Source organism: Chaetodon auriga, chromosome 24, assembly GCF_051107435.1.
Source record: "Chaetodon auriga isolate fChaAug3 chromosome 24, fChaAug3.hap1, whole genome shotgun sequence".
Classification (NCBI taxonomy): domain Eukaryota; kingdom Metazoa; phylum Chordata; class Actinopteri; order Chaetodontiformes; family Chaetodontidae; genus Chaetodon; species Chaetodon auriga.
In genome coordinates, this window is record NC_135097.1 from 14,000,583 (window position 1) to 14,019,660 (window position 19,078).

General features: G+C 44.4%; 2 protein-coding genes and 1 non-coding gene across 6 annotated transcripts in view; all 3 read left to right on the top strand.

Annotated features, from left to right (window-relative positions):
- Window positions 1-558: 558 nt before the first annotated feature.
- il13ra1 (interleukin 13 receptor, alpha 1) lies at window positions 559-10,127 on the top strand. 3 transcript variants are annotated; one of them, XM_076724535.1, is made up of 10 exons: window positions 559-853; window positions 1,625-1,773; window positions 3,090-3,210; window positions 3,382-3,481; window positions 4,294-4,487; window positions 4,789-4,922; window positions 5,557-5,686; window positions 5,876-5,966; window positions 6,051-6,126; window positions 6,719-10,127. In XM_076724535.1, exons 1-10 carry the CDS (start codon window positions 781-783, stop codon window positions 6,791-6,793), a joined length of 1,143 nt encoding a protein of 380 aa, XP_076580650.1. In that variant the 5' UTR covers window positions 559-780; the 3' UTR covers window positions 6,794-10,127. The 3 variants fall into 3 exon arrangements, with proteins under 3 accessions (XP_076580650.1, XP_076580649.1, XP_076580652.1); XM_076724534.1 differs by having other exon boundaries at window positions 583-853; window positions 4,294-4,491; window positions 4,793-4,922; XM_076724537.1 differs by lacking the exon at window positions 6,719-10,127 and having other exon boundaries at window positions 583-853; window positions 4,294-4,491; window positions 4,793-4,922; window positions 5,876-5,952; window positions 6,051-6,110.
- A 1,150-nt stretch (window positions 10,128-11,277) lies between these two features.
- trnar-ucu (transfer RNA arginine (anticodon UCU)) lies at window positions 11,278-11,351 on the top strand. Its single transcript has one exon. It is a non-coding gene; the product is annotated as a tRNA-Arg (tRNA).
- A 2,148-nt stretch (window positions 11,352-13,499) lies between these two features.
- kirrel1a (kirre like nephrin family adhesion molecule 1a) overlaps window positions 13,500-19,078 on the top strand; it is a 29,235-nt gene continuing 23,656 nt past the window's right edge. For both annotated transcript variants that reach the window (XM_076724665.1, XM_076724666.1), the window contains exon 1: window positions 13,500-13,790. In XM_076724665.1, the coding sequence (XP_076580780.1) occupies window positions 13,745-13,790 (46 nt within the window). In that variant the 5' untranslated portion in view covers window positions 13,500-13,744. The remainder of the gene's footprint in view (window positions 13,791-19,078) is intronic.

A 19,078-nucleotide genomic window follows, 5' to 3' on the forward strand; every position in this document is an offset into this window, starting at 1 on the left:
TGTGTTTGCAGGAAATACTCCAACTGCTAAAATGCCTTAATACCCTGCGGTAAAGGGTGCAGTGTGCCTTTAATCAGGATGTGAGAACACCTCCTATTTATTCCTTATTATTTCTGTGCTCATGTAAAATGGAGAAGAGTGCTTCTTTGACTCTGCAATGGGATGATATATTGTTTGTAGTATCTCCTCTGTAATATGAATTAGACTGTTGAACCTCACTATCAGCCACAGCAGCGTGTATTCTGTTCAAAATCTCTCCACTCAAACAGAAAAACGCAGCATTGACACCCAGATGAGACTTCATGTGGACGGTATTGCGCCGAAGTCAGTTGCCCGTCTAATCACGTCCCCGTCCTGTTAAAGTTGTGTTTCCTATACTGCCCCCTATCGCCCGGTTACAGTTAGGGATTTGTGGTTAACAGGTAAGATATTGGGTGCACGCGGACAGACGCACGAACAGTGGAGGCCGGAGGTGGGCGGAGAGCTTTCTTTCTTTTTTTTTTCTTCTTCTTTTTTTTGTTGGCGAGGACGTATCTCGCGCCCGCCCCCTCCATAAAAAAAAGAAAAGGGGAAAAAAAAAGTACGCTGCGCCCAATCCCTGCCTCCAGCTGTTTCAGCTGTTAAATGCCTTTCTTAGAAGAAGCGAAAGACGAAATGAAACACAGACATTTATCGTCTCTGTGACGGCAGGCTGGACGGCTTCGGCTTCAGGAGCGGGAACAATCCCCCAACCAATCCTCCCGATTCTGTGGAAAACGCGAGGAATATCACTCGTAAAGGATGGCCACGGTGTTTCGAAGTCTTGACGTGTTCATTTTAAGCTGCCTCCTGGTAACGGTTGAATCCCAGACTGGTAAGAAAACATTCATAACCGTGTAACGTTATCCTGCCTTTTGGTTATTACCTAGTTCCTTGACATTTTTCCCAGTTTGGTCAAAGGTTAATGGCAGCCTTTCCTAGTATAAACGTAATGACGCTTCCCAGTAACGACGTCACATCAGTTCCTCACTGTTGAGAGAGACAACAACATGCGAGCGTCGGAGAAGGGACAGAAAGTAGTTTTGTGACTGTCATAGTGGGCGACTTTCATACATGAGCTATTTCCAAATCCGTGAACGAGTCACAGGGTGTGTACGAGGCAGCGAGGAAAAGTACCGAAGTGCAGTCAACCGGGAACAGCTGACTGGTACGAAGGGGAAATGACGATGGAAGTAGCCACAGGTTAACGGGCACCAGACAGGGGGTGGGTGATGGGGGAATGAGACGCACAGGAGAGGCTGGATGGAGTCAGGGGCATCTGGTCAGATGGAGATTGCACATACAGCACATACAGCATATCACAGTTGTGGTCTAATGCATATAAACATTGGATTGATCAAATTTTAATAACATCTGTACAGATATGAAAGCCCCGGCAGTCTAAATATCTGACAGATCAATATCAAAAGCTACTGACTTGCATTCCTTTCCTCTGCATTTGATTATTGGTGTTTTCAGTTTAGTCAGAGAAGCACTCTTTCACTCATTTTTCATAAGGAGGCTGAATGAAAGGAGTAAACTGGAGGTGTTCTGTCCACACACTGAAATCCATCACATTTCTGTCTCTTCTCTTTCTCCACCTAAGGCCAAGTCTTACCACCACAAAATGTGTCCCTGCGCTGGATCAGTGATTTTAAACCACAGCTGTCCTGGGCACCACCACAGCATTCAATGGAAAACTGCAGCTATATAGTGACTTCAAGAACCAATGAGGAGAACAGTGATACGTATGATGTCAGTATGCCTGTATTTACTAAAACGTCATTCAATTAATTAGCTAAAAATGCTTTTCATTAACCTTTTGATGATCAACTCCATGATACTCTTTAAATGTTATTGGAGGAGCTCTGTAGCACCAGCACCAGAGTATCCGTCACTTATAATAACATCCTTTACTGTAGGGTATTACGTGTTTTAGCAGTTCACAGCTGCTTTGTAACAAAAATCCCTTTGGTAAACAGAGTCAGTAACAGTTTACAAGACTCATCATTTACACAAAAATTCGGGATTATTCTCAGAAAACTGATGAAAACTAAATCTACATCATCTCTTGCTTCTGCATAGACAACAGCAACGATTAAAGCACAACATTGGCTTTAATATATCTTTTTATTATGTGTTTATGTCATTATTAAAGCCTGTGTGTGGAGGGATATTTCTGATTTTGACGGGACAGCAATGTGCAACACTCGTTTCTCTACAAACTAAATCTTATTCCATTAGTGTGATTTGCAGGATGTTGTGATCGATGGTGGAAGAAGCACTCAGAAGCTAAAGTTATTAAATGTAGAAAATCCCACAATCTGAGGTTTATTCCATTACAAGTAAACGTTTTACTTCAGTGAAAGTACAGAGGTATGATCAGTAAAATGTACTTCAAGTATCGAAGGTAAAATGACTCATTATGCAGAATGGCCCCTTTCATACTGTATATTGGATGACTGTTTTATTAAGACTAATGTGTTAACATCAGGTAAGTGTTGCAGCTGGTGAGAATGGAGCAAATTTTAATGACTTTATCAACTCTGGGTGGTTCAGTCTGTAAGAATCCTATTGTTTACCGCTCATAGTCACAAGTAACTGTAGCTAATAAATAAAAGAAATGGAGTAAAAGTGCAGTGTTTGCCTCTGAGTTGTAGGGAAGTAGAAGCATCAAATGAAAAAAGTACCTCAGAGCTGTACCAAAGCAGAGGTCTTGTGTACATGTATTTATTTCTGTTCCACCACCGACTGTATTCAAATTCTGCACACATAGATTTTATCACAGACCTGCATGAATGAGCTCTCTGTTGATGCTTGCGTGACCTGTATGATCACTGATAAAGTTCCCCAAAGCACATAGACGATCCATAACACTGCAAATGGTGATCTATTCCAACTAAATACTAGAAAATCACCTGTGTGTATTTTTCTGAAATAACGCCTCAGCCACATTTTTGACTGCAGCCGTGTTCCATGTGTGGTGATGATGATGGTGATGATGATGATGGTGAATTGGTTGTTCGCTCACTGTGTTTTTTCTCTGTTTTTCTTCTGCTTGGTGGATTCAGGAAGGCCCACCTCCTTGGAGTCAGAATGTGGTGATGGAAGGAGGATCTCTGCACTTGTCTGTTAATACCATCTGTCATGGCAGACCCAGCGAGCCGGTTGTCATCAACATCACTGACCCAGGTAGCTCATTTGGCTCAACATGACCCTCAATAAGACCCAGATTTGTTCTGAATGCTTCCGAGTAGACAAATAAATGCAGGCTAAAGCTTTTTGAGCCATGTATGGACTGCAGCAATGTGTGTGTTTCTTCATGAAGATGTGTGCATGTACGTATGTCTCTGTTCCTCACAGTGCTGGTGAGGGATTTGCAGTGCTCCATCCATTCCTCCAAACTCACTCGCTGCTCCTGGGAACCAGCCAGTGACACTCCGGATCTCCGTTTTTTCTATAAGTATGTGTCGAGTTGGGGTTTTTTTTTTCATAGTTTGTACTTACACAAGAAATGGGTATTGGGCTTACACAGTAAATGTGAGTAAGCTGTATTGCAACACTTCCTGATGTACAGTTTGGTTTCATCAGAGAAGACGCAGACTGGACCTCAGCGGAGGTAATGAACTAGGGTTCAGTTAAACTCAGCTTCGTATCAGTCCAGGCCTCTGGCAGGGGTTAGCATGAGTTTAGCCATTGCTGTTGACTGTGTGAGGCTTACACAGTCCCCAGCCATGTTTGGTCATGTACCATCAGCACAACTGGAAATCTAAAGCTGAAAATCCTATTCATTGTTCATCATCAAACACTAAGATTTGTATCATCAGCGTTTCTAAGAATTGTAGAAGTCACACAATCTGAGGAAATGAAGGTGCACTGTGTAGTTTTCATATTGTCAACATATCCTGTGACTACCGGTGAATCACAGGAACGCCACATAACATTGCTGAGCATTCGCCTGGACAGTGATAGTTCAGGAGTTTGGTGGGTTTTGGTAGTTGGGCTGAGAAATTGGAGCTTGTAGCAAGAAAACATGTAAAAGATCACTTAGCCTTTTTACTCTAGTTTTGATTCTGTTATCTGCACAGAGCCAGGCTAGCTGTTTGCCCTCCTTTTCAGTCTTTACGCTAAGCTAAGCTAACCACGTGCTGACTGTAGCTTCACATTTAACCGAAAGACATATGAAAGTTATTGATCTTTTCAAGAAACTCTCCTAAAGATTTCAGGAATAGCATGCAGCATGAAAGTGAACCACCTTCTCTCTGTCTTTCCAAGGTTAGTGAACGAACATCTGAATGGTGGTCCTGATTCCAGTACACCCTTACAAGCCTGCCCATCGTACAGTTACAGTGATGGCGTCAGGACTGGTTGTGATCTGCAGGCGAGTATCACCCACGACATCTCCATCGTGTTTAACGGAACGCGGAACAACAAGCTTGTCAGGAACACTTTCAAGAAGGAGCTCAAAGGCAAGTGGACTGACCAGTTCTAATTTAGCATTAGAGTCCTGTGGAGGAAACATTCTGTTGAAATACGTCGCACTTCCCCATTCAGTCTCAGTCGTAGTTAAGAGAGAAGCTGCTCTCTGTCTTTCTCAGAAATATGTTATCGTGGCGTGGAGATGTGTGTACATGTGTAGAAAGTATGTACTTGTAATGTGGAATGTCATACAATCCAAAATGTCTAACTCTATACACTCTTAACACACCTTAGTTGGTTTACAGTATTTTATGACTGTGTATCTTCTCTGTAATGTCTTTCTGTACACAGTGAGACCTCTCGCCCTTAACTGGAAGGTCACGAAAACTGCAGATAAATTCCTAATTAAATGGAGTCCTCCTGACATCGCAGATCTGTCTGAATGGAAGTTTTTCATAAATTACACAGAGTGTAATGAAATGAAGGTAAGAGGTACAACAGTGCAATAATAGCTGTGATGATTTGAACCTCAGAAGCTGAAGCAGATCAGGCAGTTCCTTGTAGAGGAGCAACTTGACTGGGCCTAAAAAAAATCCGTTCAGATGTTTCTTTTCCCTTTAATCTCTGGAAACAATAACATTCATGGTGACTTTCGGTTGAAGCTTCCTGTCTTTCATAGCATGTTACTTTTGCTTTTCCTGGAATAATCTCAGCAGCTATTGTATTGGTCATCTTAAAATTTGATACACATACCCACAGAGGATGAACTCTACTGACTTCCTTGAAATAGATGTTGAAATAGCTCAACGTCTACTTGAGGGATTGGCGTCAGGTTTCCCCAGAGGCTGAATTCCACCTATTTTAGTGAACTTTTCATGTAGCGCCACCATGAGGTTGACAGGTGTTTTGTTGTTGCTGCTGAAATCCCTTTTGCTGATCCATCGCCATTATCAGACCAGTTTTCAGTGGCGTTTCAGTTTCACTATTATGTTACAAGTGGTGTTTAGTTCACAGTTTTGTATGTTGTCGTATCCAAGATATTGTAATATTCGTTATTGTGCTCAAACAAGTCGTCTACTAATTAGTGGCTGTTACAATTGTGCCCTTATTTTCTCACAGGTTAAAACCGCAGAAAGGGTAGCATCGACTGAGCTCGTCCTTGTCCCTCGCTGTCAGTACCGCATGAAGATTAAAGCAGAACTGATTACAACGAAAGAATCGGGGCAATGGAGTGACGAGGAGTATTTTGGTATGGTCGTCGTCTCCCTGTCTGTTTTCTTATCCTGTTCAAAAGCGAGCTGGTAGAGAGATATGCATTCTGTTCCCCTTACGCTGTCCTTCAAATGCTTGGTAAAAGCGCTGGGTTTAAGCTGTAGCTGCTGCAGCTGTTTCAGCCGCTCTCAGCTGATCACGATGTTGCTGATGTTTTTGTTTGCAGATGCAGATCCTAATGTGATGGTGTATGTCGCCGTTATCATCCCATTGATATTTGCTGGCCTGGCAGCCCTGACGCTGGTGTGTTGCAGGATGTATGTTGAGTCTTTCTGTCTTTTTGTTCCGCTCCTGTTGATTGTCTTCTTGGTTGCCTCTGATATTTAACTCTCTTTTTACAGGAATAAGGACACTATTTTTCCCAAAGTACCAGAACCTCGGGACTTGCTCAGCAGTATTGCTGACAACAACAATAAGGTGACTGTTCATTTATTAATTCTGGGTTTACTCCCTGATTGTCCTGCCTTTTTACATGATTGAAGGAATAGTATGACATTTTGGGAAGCATGCATATTTGCCATTTTTCCCTGACTTGAAAAGGTCATTTCTTTCAGACTCTTACGTCTGTGTGGTAAACATGAGGCTACCACTAGCAGCCAGTTAGCTGAAATTACAGACCCAAGAGAGAGAGAGAGAGCGAGAGAGAGAGGCTGTGAGGGAGACAGGAGGTCACTGCAGATCAACTGGTGTCTGGACAGATGGAGCAGTGCAGGAACGTCCTTAAAATCACATAGAAAGTGTTGAGTAGTGAGTTTTAGAGGTGCTGATCGACCTATTTTTTTCACCTGCTGGAAAGAGTCAGGCTAGCTGTTCCCCTTTATTTCCAGTGTTTGTGCTAAGCTAAGCTAACAGGCTGCTGGCGATCACCTCAGTGTTTCAAGTCTAACATTTCCTCTCGAGCCAAATGTGCCCATGATCGCAACAACTGCTAATTCAGAGAGCGATGTGGGCTTTAAAATGCCTCTCTGTCTTCGGCTTTTTCTTCAGCATTTTGTGTTCTTTTTCTCAGAGCACTGTTCGCAACCTATACATCCCAGTAGAGGAAGAAGACAACTGTAAAATCACTGTGGTGATAGAGCCCTGAAACAGCTGACTGTGCAGCTGTCACATCTCTGCCGTGGCAACTAACTGGAAAATTCCTGGAAGAAGAAGTGAAAACTTTACTGTTTGACTGATGTATCCAGGGGACTCGTGGGAGGATGCTGTCATGGAAGGGACCCTCTGCTTATCAAAACTTTAAGCAGACTTTGGCCTCCATTCCTCTGGACATGTTGAGTAGCCTCAAGAGACGTCGACTCAGGCTTCCACTGCCCAAAAAAGCAGTGGCGGCGGCTGAACTCTTGCGTCTTGCTGTTCGGCTTCACACGGCTGACTTGCTGTTACGTATGAATGCAAAAGTGAGTCACACTGACTACCAAGGAACTAAAGGCCTTTATCACAACATCCAAAATACAGTTTTCCACCACTTGACGCCAAACTCATATCGGTATTCTGGAAACATTTCAATTCCTTATCACCATGTTCTGTTTACGCCCACCAGCAGCTCCTTTTTTGGAAATGCATTCAATTTGTTGCAGTTTGTTTGCCTGTGTTTAGATTCACAGAATCTAAACACAGGCAAACAAAAAATTTTCAGTGTGTTTTCTGTCCTCGATCGATGGACGCACGCAGGAGTTGCAACCTCAGCAGCAGAGCATCAGTAGAAATGGGCAGCTATGGGGAGCAAAACTCTTGATGATTCATCGTTTTAGCATTTACCAAGCATCATATCATTGCCAATTCAAATATTTTGGGGTTTGGGACTGTCAAAGAAAGCAGTTTGGATCATCGTCTGAGCAGCAAGCCTCTCTGTGATCATGAAAAAAGCCATTGAACATCTGTCACCGATAGTCCTGCCGACTTGTTTTTCTTCCCTTTCAAATCCAGTATATAAGATGTTTTGTTTGAATTATTTATCAAGCTGCCTTTTAGCATCTGAGCAGGGACAACAGATTAGCATTCTGGGCTTTCTTCTATTGATCAGTAAGCGTTGTCCCCTTCAAATGATTAATTACACGATAAACTGCGTGCAACAGCCAGTAAGTCACAGCCAGCCAGTCTGATATGCACAAAAAGAAAGACTGAAGACCACCTCTGCTGCTTTGACAATGCTGCCTTCAGATGGCCAAGAATCAAATCAATTAAAAGTGAAGGAGCTCATGCTCCTCTCAGGCAGTTGAAGATGATGGTTAGAATCACCTTCATCACCACTAAGAGTGAGACTTGAGAAGGTTGTTATTGCACTATGCCTCTTAATTGCAGCTTGCACAGACCCTTTTGCACTTATCCTCCTGGTCCTGTGCTGTCATGTTTATGGCCAGTCGTTAGCTGTGGCTCACTTTAACGAGCGCGGCATTGTTTTCTGATTGTTTGATGTCTGCTAGGACAAAGTCAGGGAAACACCTGGCGCTCCTGCACAATGAGGATTTTAGTGACTACTGAGCATTAACGTTTGTAGTGGATGCTATTAGAGCTCAGTATTTTTCCTTCATTTGTCCTTATTTTACTCATTTTTGGTTTTCACTTCAGGTTAGTTTCAGTTAGTTTCCCGAGTGGGTTTCAGTTTTCATCGTTTGAAAATGTATGTATTTGTTAAGTCGCTGAAAATGGGAATCGCAGGGCAACCACAACACTTTGAAGCCAGTTGACTCATCCCAGGGTCAGTGAACGTATGCACCAGTGCCTTCTGGTTCTTGTTGTGGTGACAAATTTGACCAAATGGACAAAGTCCAAAACCAAAAACATTGAATGTGTGTTTGCTTTATTTCGTTTTGCCAGTTTACCATATTGTTTCAGTCAATTTTCATTCTTTAATTTCAGTTGTCCTCTCTCTCCACATCTAGTTGTAGTTTAGTTTCAGTGAACTACGATAACGTTGGTGGATGCTACAACTTTTGAGCAGAGAGTCAACAAATTTAGCTTTGAATGATGTGTTTCTCTCAGACTTTACGGAGTGAAGTTCTTGTCCACTGTCACTTTTATCTCCCTGTTTTCTCGAGGACTACGAATGTGAAATGAAGAGCACACTCATGTAAAAGAACTCGTGTATAATACTGGTGCAGTACACTGAATGCCTTTAAGAGGTACCCAGACTTGCTAATGCTGGGTGCCACTTTAAAATTGTTTATGATTCTTATTATGTTATTTCTTTTGATAGTGTATCAAAAATTGGCAATGTGTTTTTTTTTTTTTGTGCATTTCAACAATGTTTATATTGTTGTTTATGTGAGATATCAGTTTGACGTTTCATGAAAAATGCTCATTCACTGTCTTGTCAAGAGTTAGATCATAAGCTTCATATCTCTCTAACATCTGTATGGTAAATCTGCAGCTGGAGCCAGCAGCTGGTTAGTTTAGCTTAGCATAAAGACTGGAAACAGAGCTGAAACAGCTAGCCTCGCTCCGTCCAAGGGCGAAAATCTGCCTCCCAGCATCCCTAAAGCCTGTTAACATGTCATATCTCATTTGTTTAATTTGTACAAAAAAGAACTTAAATGTTAAAATGTTAATTTGCTGCTTTACTGGGGGTTAGGTGTCGGACAATTTCTTCACCTCACAAAGTCAGATTTTGTTGGCTTTGGATAAACCAGGCTGGCTGTCCCTTCTTGATCTAAGCTAAGCTAAGCTAACCAGCTTCACATTTAGGCTCCAGCACAGACATGGGGGGTGCTGTCAATCTTCTCATCTAATTCTCCGCAGAGTTCAGGGTTTTTGTCCATGGACATGAAGTCTGTAAAATCTGCAGTGATATTTTTTCACAATGTTGCGTTTAGCCGGTCACTTGATGTCAGTTGACGAAACGTGTTTTGAGTGTTTTGTCAGTATATCTTGAGCTAATAGATCACAGAGCTAAGTGTTCAAATGTTGATTTGCTGTGTTATCACACTGCATTAAAGATCACTTTTTCAATGAGATTTAGATTTCCTCAATGTCTAGTTTTTCACCTCTTTTCTTTCAATGTAATAATCCATTTGTAATGCACAGTATCCATTTTTTTTTGTAATTCTTTTATCAACTTTGTCCTCTTCCTTCCTCCTGTTTGAGAGTGCAGCTTGGCACAGCAAACACTTTGAACGGATTTCTGAATACAGCGTGACAGAAGTCTAATCAGCCCAGTGATAATGATGGAATGAGAGTTTACAAGCAACAACAAAGTCTTGTTTTTGTCACAAAATTTCAGAACCTGCACTGAAAGAACACAACAACAACTAGAGATTATTAAACAGTGGAGCAGGCCGATTAATAATAAGTGTATTCATATTATCGGAACCTACTGTGTAATAAGAATTTCACAATATAGCCCTGAGTTTAGTAGGAATAGGTTTCACAACATCCAATTTTTGCAAATCATGACTGAGTTTTATCTTCATGTCAGTTCCTGTGATCAACCTCCTCAAGATTCATTATTTGGAATTGTAATTCTCGTCCATTTCACAAACAGTGAAACTTGCAGAGAATAAATATTTTCTCAGTATCTGTGGTCAGAAGAGGAAGTTTTGAAATTGGTTTGAAATTGCAAAAGTGTGCACTTCTCATGTTTGAATAACTGCATATTTGAAAATTTAAGAGCATTCTGAATTCCATTGTTGTGGCAACGAGCTCATTGAGGTGATCATCCCTCCAACAATAACAAAAATCTCCACCAAAACCTGCGTCTGTGTTCTACTTCGGTGTCCTTGACATGAAAAGTGGACAAAGACAGTGAAGATGACAGGAAATTAATTAAGATATCACAGTGTGGCGAAGGGCGCGTGGAGGGAGGTGCGTAATTGGTTATCTGATGCAATCTCGGTGTAACTCCACTCGTGTTATTCCACACAGTGGACCTCTGCACTGGTTCAAGGAGCTCCACTGAGTGATGAAGTACGAACAGAACAGTATGAACAGAGTATGACGAGCAAATGAGAGAACAACCGCAGAATTTTCTGTTAAATACACCTGACATGTTTTCACCCAGTTATTTCTAACGTGGATATCTGAAACCATCCGCTGCTATTCTTTTGTTAATTAGAAGCGCGTTTTATTTCTGTGTGAATGGCTTTAGCTGGTTAGCCGTCGGGTGTTCTCGTCGTTGGCTATCTTAACCTGGCCTGTTTCGCTTTTGATTTGAAATCACAAACACATAACCTGATAAATTTAATGTGAAAACGGGGAATAAAAAAAGCTCCGACAGGCTCCATTTTGGCTCTGTGGAGCGTTAAGTTTATCCTAAATAAAAAAATATTCCTGGTGGCGCACTTTCAAAATTAAAGCCTCCGTTGCGAACACATATTAACGCGCCCTTTGTAATCACGGTGACTTTTATTTTGGTACACTCTGACTGGTAACTTCCTGTTATACACCGTTTAACCTGACGAACCTTCTGAGGACTTCCCGTCTCAGCGTGTAGCAACAGCGCCCTCTGGTGGTCGACGCCGGCAGCGCCAACATGTCGGCTCAGACTGGTCCTGATGCTGCGGGGATGCAGAGCAGCGATACGAGAGGATATGAAGTATGTAAGCTGTGCCAGGTTCGGGTTATCCTGGCGCAGTCTCTGTGGCGCAATGGAATAGCGCGCTGGACTTCTAATCCAGAGGCTCCGGGTTCGAGTCCCGGCAGAGATGGGTCACTCTGTGTGCCACACGGCAGACATGCGGTCATTTTTTATCGGATGGGAATGATGGTGATGTTTTGGTTGGAGATTATTGCGATTGTCGATCTTAATTCCCCGCGCAGTGGTTGAAACACTTCCCCATCACTGGCCGTCTATGCATGCTTTCAATAACTGGACCTCTTCTGGCTAATTTAAGATAGGCTCATGAAAAAAATCTCTTGTAGAGATTCAGTCCGATTTACTCATATGAGCCTAGATGTGTTCTATTCTGACACCATCTCTCTCGGGGCGCATTTAAAACGCACGTTTCTTACATTTTCTCTTGACTTCACCTGTCCTTGAAATCCTCATGTCGCTTACACTGAATTATTATTATTTTTGATTAATACCTCTTTTTGAGCAAGATCTTTCCTGAGGAAAAAAAAAAGAAAAAAAATGATATTTGACACCTTAGTCGGAGTAACATTGGTAATGAACTCGAGTTCATGAGCAAAAACCTTAAACTTGACAGTGTGGTAAATGTATTTTTCAGTAGCTTACAGTCACAGTTATAGCATTGCAATTGAACTTGACAAAACAAACAAAAAGACACTTATCAGCATATTATAAAACATTTAGACTAAATATTGCATTTTCCCCACACAACCCAGGTAAAACTGAACCTAATCAGTTGTATTTACCTACTTGTCTGGCAGTAAATGTGATTCAAACCACATATTCTCTCAATAAAGAGATGTCTGTCTCAGGTTAGAAAGGCTCACCGGGATCACACGTGAACAGCGCCGGTAAAATTTGCGTGCGTGCTTACGTGCGTGCGCAGATATTTTGGGATCCTTGCTCCAGTTGTGCTGGGGGCCCATGCAGGGTCGCCCTGCGTCGAGGACGCGAGGGGGCGCTCCAGCATCAGCGTAAGTCACTTTCCTCAGGTCTGGAACGGGAGGAACCGGCTCACTGTGCAGACCTACTGAGCTGTGACAGCGACAGTATCACGGGGAGCCATCACCAAAATCTGTAGCCTACATAATGTGACAGGAATGAGGACATGGTCTGTTTATTCATCATCTGTTCGGGCTGTTTCATCACAGTGACATCACTGCTTTATCCCACTAAACTCAGTCTCATTCTGGGAAGTAATAGCGTCTGTGAATATTCCTGCAGCATCCTTTAAGTCTCCACTCACAGCGCACAGTATTTCCTCTAATATCTCTGAAATGCAATGCTCTTATTTTACCTTAAAGTTCAATGTGACATGACATTACATTGATATGTATGACATCAGTCCATTATAATTAATGTTCTGATGTGTGTCTGCTCAGGAAATGAATATCATATGATATTCGTGTAGGCATTTGTATTTTTTTGAGTGACATTGCATTATTCTTAAATAAATGAGAAAGGTGTAGAGGTAAGTTAAGGTTTCAAAAATGACTTCATTACCTAATGGTGCACTGTGAACAACAGGAATCAAGCAGTCCCGACCACAGCAAATGTGTCAAAATGATTATGCCTCTCTAAGCTGCTTCATTTATTTTTTTTTATTTCATAATGTATTTTTTGCCGGTGTTGGCCTGTGCGAGATCCAGAGGGAGAGAAAAAAGGGGGCAGTGCTGTGGTACTGCTGACGTGAGAGAGAGAGAGAGAGAGAGAGAGAGAGAGAGAGAGAGAGAGAGAGAGAGAGAGAGAGAGAGAGGAATGCCCCGCTAATGAGAATATGACGTCAAGTCAGACAGATTACAGTGAGGACAACACCGGAAGTAGAGCGTGGCCACGTTGGGTAAACTTTTATTTCATTTTATTTGTCAGGAGATGTCAAAAAAACAGAACAGATCATTTCAATGCAGTTTCTGGGTTACACTTTAAATAAATCTCTCTACACAGATGTCATTGTACCTGGTAAGAAAATATTTTATGGACAAAACTTACAGGGGCTTTAATTTCCAGAGGAATGTTCTTTATTGGTAAGAAAAAAAGGTACATTTCCATATGAAGTATTACATAAATGCCGCATTTATTTATAATATGTTATTACGTATTATTTGCTGATTTTAATTCCTCAAAACGAAGTGCATCTCTAGCAGTGTGACCGTCTTCTTCTACTTGCATTTTATTTTGAAGAAGATGACCGGAAGTTCCCTGTGTCATTGCCGCTCACTTGCAGTCTCGCTGTGGAGTAGAAAACGGACTGTCGCTGGAAAGCGGAGAAGAGGAGAGCGGTGAAAAAAGCAGTGAAATGCTGTAAAAGCCGAACGAAGTCCAACGCGAGTCAGGGGACGAGCGAGGAGGGACAACGCAGGAGGATTATTTTTCTTTGTCTAATTGTCATCAAAGTCAGTAAACTCCCGCTTTTTGATGCTGTCCTCACGGAGGTTTGAGCCAATAACGGACTTATTGGTCGGCTGAACCATGCAGAGGCTGCTGCTCCTGAGTTTGGTGTTGAGTTTTCAAACTGGTAAGACTGCATTTCCCTCTTCATTTTAGCGCATGATTCTCGCTGAGGAATGTTTAAATTTCATATTACGTGAAACTACGACGTCTTAAGAACACACAGCCCTGTCTGCGCGTCGGTATTCCTCCACAAGCGTGCGTGTCCGTGTTGGGGGGGGGCAGAAAAAGAGAAAGCCATATAACATGATTTCATAGCATTCCCATATGAACCGCAGTAATGGATCACCTCAGGCGTGTGTGCGCGCGCGTGCGTGCACGTGCAGCTACGTGTGATGGCGCGCGCGTGTGGGACTGCGTGTCCGCACCGCAGCAATGGATTGCCACACTTTTTTTTTTTTTTTTTTTTTTTTTATCATCGTTGTCGCGCGCCTCTCTACGCGTACGTGCGTTCGGCTGCGCGCGTGCGTGCGTCCAACTTGAACATGACTGCTGCATGCGCGCCCACCGGCCTAAATGACCTTTTGCTTATGACAAACCCCCGGTGCCGCTCTTCAGACGGGCCGTGGTGAGGCGCTGAGGACGTGACGGGAATGACAGTGATTGACCAGCGCTGCTCTCCATGCCAGCAGCACTTCCACACTGCTATCACGTCTGAATGGCTTGTCAGTCAATGAGACCACTGCTCCCAGCCCCTGTAGTGAAAGACAGCTTATATGTCTCACCCCCACACCCCCCCCCCTCCTCACACACACCCCCCCCCTCTCCTGGCATCCTACCTGTGCGCCTGACACAAAGCCCATTTTCAGCCTCTCTGTTGCCTTCCTCTGTGAGGCAGCAGCATCAGCATCAGCAGCGCCCATGCATCTGTTCGCCCTCCATACCTGTGGGGTGCCAGGTAGGCTATTGGCTTATGATAATCACAGCTGTAGCTGAGTTGCTGGGCGACAGGAGGCTGGAGGAGGAGGAGGAGGAGGAAGATGGTTGTAATTTCTATAAGCTACCTGTTTGATCGAAGCACATCTGTGTGACGTGGACGCGCAGACCCAGCAAACCCCCCTCTCTTTTTCTTCTTCTTTTTTTTTTTTATATTCCTATTGTCTACCTCGGCTGACCGGGAACGTGCGCGGCTGGCCGGCCAGTCGACCACTTCATCATAGGTAGGGGGCGTGTTCGGGGAAGGGAAGGTATGGAATGGGATGATGTCACCGTGTCTGCCAGGCTTTGTGTCGCTCAGCCGGGCTCGCCGCGCTCAGCATCCACCCATAGTGTGCTGCTGAAGATTCAGGCGAGCATCTCCATAGTGTAAGGAGCAGCCTCCTTTTCATCGACAATTCAGGCGCTCCATGAATCCACACATGACACAATCTGGAATCGTTGCAACAAACAAACATGCAGCCCCCCCCCCCCCCCCCCCCCCCTCCCCCCTTACCCCCGGCTCACGCCATTGAGACCCCATGATGTTACTGCCACATGCTGTTTGTCCACTCCTAAACCGTGCTGTACACATGACAAGCTCAGTAACACATGCGCTTACAGAAGTGCATAAACACACACAGACCCCCCCGTCTCACACACACACACACACACACACACACACACACACACACACACAGTGCCTATTTACATGTGTGAAGCTATGTGTCCTATTGTCTGCTGTTTCTCTGTTACAACTGTATAATCCATTATTACTCCATGTTGGGCTCTCGAACACAAAGATATTTGCTCTCAAAGGCTTTCCCGAAGACAAGATTAGCAGGCTGGGGGCTGCATGGGGCTGTGCTTTGCTCAGTAAGATTTAAAATGATGTAATAAATGGAAGGTCTCAAACGTTGCACTGTGCTTTTGGCGTTCGGGTCTGAAAGCAGACGAGGAGTGAGGCGAGACGAAGCATCACCTCTAAAGAGATAACGTTAGATTCGGGAGCATTTTTCTTAAGAGCACCCGCACTCTTATCTCTTCATTAGACAAGTAAAACAGTATTTCATGGCCTGCAATTTGCACACATGTAATTGCCTACTTGTGCTAATGATTGGATGGTTATTCGCGGAGCAGCTAATTAAAGCTTTGGTGAATCCGAATGTTTTTAAGTTATTTGGATTTGATGATACAGTTGCAGCCACGACTAACTACAGTATGTCTCCACTGGCAGCACCGCTGGAGGGATTGATTTAGTATCCTAGCCTTGTATCTACATACCAACCTGATAATAAGTCCCAAGCAAGCACCACCATTAACACAGCTGTTAAGTGTTACTGCATAATCAATCACTGCCAACACACTCCTTTAACTTCCTAATGAGTAGGAGGCCTTGAGGTTGGACTTGCAGCACTGCACCTATAGCCCAGACGCTCGCCTCAAATGCTGACTCGGACAAAGGCTCCGGTGCAGGTGTGCAATTTGTCAGCCTCTGTCCTTTTGTGCGGACCGAGGCCACGAGCTGCCGCCGCCGCTGCCTGTACTGTACGCTGCCGCTCTGAATCACACCGCCGAGCTGTGAATCACAGACCTCAGACGGATTCCTGTGTTGTGCTCAGCAAAGAAAATATTCAGATGTTGGAAGAGTCAGACACATTCGGGGGGCTTTTACACCCAGAAAAAAAAGGGTTCCTCGAGGGTTGTTTGATCGGGAAAGTCACGGTGACTCAAAGTGGGCTCTAATAGCTCAAATTACAGTGAAGAATTAAGGGAGCCTCATAAAGAATCCATCGCAGTACTAAAACACTCTGTTAAAACCGCTGATTTACAACATTTCATGCGTTCTTGCCAATAACAAAAGAGACATTTGCATCGAGATAAACTCCCATTTTCCCGCTTTCCGTCTCTGATTCATACACAGTGACTGCAGATAATGCTCGTACACGAAACCCGCTGCCTTCGCATTGGAAGAACTCCTCTGTCACGTGGCAAGCGATGCTTTTTATGGTCTCGAGAAATAAAAGAAGCGCCGAGTAGTTAGCCTGAGCTAATCTCACATAGCCAGACCTCCGTCTCATTAAGCTCATGCAGATCTGGAGAAATTCAAGCACTTAAGTTGGTTACAAAAGGACGGGGGCACAGTGGGCTGTAATAACCTCTGAAACTCCAACTGTACTCGGCTGAACTTGCTTCTGCTCAGATAATGGCTGCGAGAGATTACACGCGAGCGGCGGCAGCAGCTACTGTGGACGGCGAAGGAAAAAACTGCCGCTTCCAGAAACTTGCCAAGATTCCCCGACGAGGATCTCGTGGATCACCGCTTGTAGAACTATTTATAGCCCGGCCAACCTTTCTAGAAGCGTTCTGCCGTGGCGTTCGAGGCTAACGAACCATTTCGCGGTGCCATAGTGAACCCTTTCCGGCTCAGAGTGTAGATCTGCAGTGACATATGTAGCGAGGCAGAAGTCTGTTTTTAATTTTGATCCCAGCGAGTGAGATATGGCTCTGGAGCATCCTACCGTTAATATGCGAATTCGGGTCATGGTTTTTTTACGGCATCTGAATGAAGCCTATTTACCGAAAAGCATCGCTAATTGACATCAGCCACTGAAAGCAATCAGTGAACCAGTTGTAAAGCTCAATCTGGGAATGGAGCCCGTGATGTTCTAACGTACATCCACGCCTGTTGTTCCCTGTTGGGTCCCATTCAATCAACAAATTCTTGGCGTTTCTGTCCCGGCGGGTGTTTGTCAATGTGTGACATGATGATTGCTTCTCTCAGTTGATATGTTTGTTTAAGGGCATTCCTCTGGACGCGAGTGTCCTGTAATGCTTTTTGAAGTGGCGCTCGGAGAGGGAGAAGCAGCTTGCATGCCCGCGTGCAGACGATCCAGTAAAAACCTGATCGGGCACAGAAGAATTGAATTCATTATCAAACTCATGGCCGCAGATGAATTCAAACCAGAAAGTGTACACATTTCCTTTGAGCATCCTCAGCAGCTACATGAACGTTTCTCAAGTGAAGCCCCAGGATTTAAAGGCCCTATAATCTGATTGTGTTTGACAGGCCGGGGGCATCCAAGTTATTAAAAGAAGAAGGGAGAAAAAAAAAAAAAAAAACACACATCCCCTTAAAAATGTTTCTTTATGCAGAGTCCCCCGAGCAAGAGAGGAACACTTTATCACATCTGACTGAATCTATTGGCCTTGTTTTCCCAAACTGCACGGCCACATTCTGCAGCGAGGACCAATTTGGGGTGATGGAGAGGGGGGTGGGGCGGCTTACAGAAAAAGTTGTTTGGGGGAGAAGTGGGAGAGGAGGAGGAGGAGGAGGAGGAGGGGGGACAAAGAGGGGTAGTCTTGCGGGCAGGTGGGTGAAGCTCGATTGAGAGTGATTAGAGTTTTTTTTTGTTTGTTTTAGAGGTGGTGAGGTGGAGGGGGGGGGTCGGTATTGTAGCGCGGGAGGGGGGAGAGCTGGATGAAAAGAAAAGCGAGCCGGGAGAGAGGGACGAGGATGAAGGAGGAGGAGGAGGAGGAGTGGTCGGGAGGCCAGCGGCTGAGAGAAAGGGACTATTACTCAGGCCTGACTGCTCCCTCAGTGGGGACAGTGAAGCCGCTCATTCAGACAGAATATGGTCGAGGCTGGTTCAAAGGCTACGTTTGCGCCGGGATCGGGAGTGATTGAACCCACATCTGAGGTGCCAGCCGAGCTCTTCCTCTGCCCTCGTCCCTGCTGAGGTTAATTGGCATTAATCGCTGTTGCTGTTAACTTTCTTTTTCGCTTCTTTGGCTTTCTCCCCCAACGTGAGCCTTTTTCTGCTTAGCAGAGTTCATTCTTTCTCTCTTTCTGTCCCCTCCTGGACTTCTTTTTTTTTTCTCAATATGACTCCTTTTTTCTCTCCCCCCCCCCCCCCCCCCTCTCGCCCCCACCACCACCACCACCATTACTTCTCCTTCTCTTTCCATCTACCCCTTTCTCTCTCTCTCGCTCTCTAATAAGTTCCAGATGTGGTTCTTGCATTCCTCTGGTCGGTGGAGAGAGAAAGAGAAGAGGAAAGGGGAGGGGGTGGTATGAGTGGGGGGGAGGGGGCAGGAGGAGAAGCACATGAATTAAAACAGGGAGCACATGATGAGGAAGAGGAGCCCATGTACTGTAACACACACACACACACACACACACACACACACACACACACACTAACATGCACTGGAAAACATGCACACACACAAGTAGAGGGAGGGAGAATTGATGCATTTGTGTGTGTATGTGTGTGTGTGTGTGTGTTTTAAAGGGAACGGGGGAGGGGGGATGTCGGTCCTGTAACCTCAAAAGTTTTGGGACATTCTCCTCCTCCTCCTCCTCCCCCCCTCCCCCTTGCCCCCTCCCTCCGCAGGAATGTGGCTGACGCTGATGATGTCACTTCATTTCTCCGCTCT

Excerpts from the sequence above, each read along its gene's own strand:
- il13ra1 (XM_076724535.1), top strand. The coding sequence starts at position 781 with ATGGCCACGGTGTTTCGAAGTCTTGACGTGTTCATTTTAAGCTGCCTC. Across the intron at positions 854-1,624 it reads AACGGTTGAATCCCAGACTG|GCCAAGTCTTACCACCACAA; the intron begins GTAAGAAAACAT and ends TCTCCACCTAAG. Across the intron at positions 4,488-4,788 it reads TTTCAAGAAGGAGCTCAAAG|TGAGACCTCTCGCCCTTAAC; the intron begins GCAAGTGGACTG and ends TTCTGTACACAG.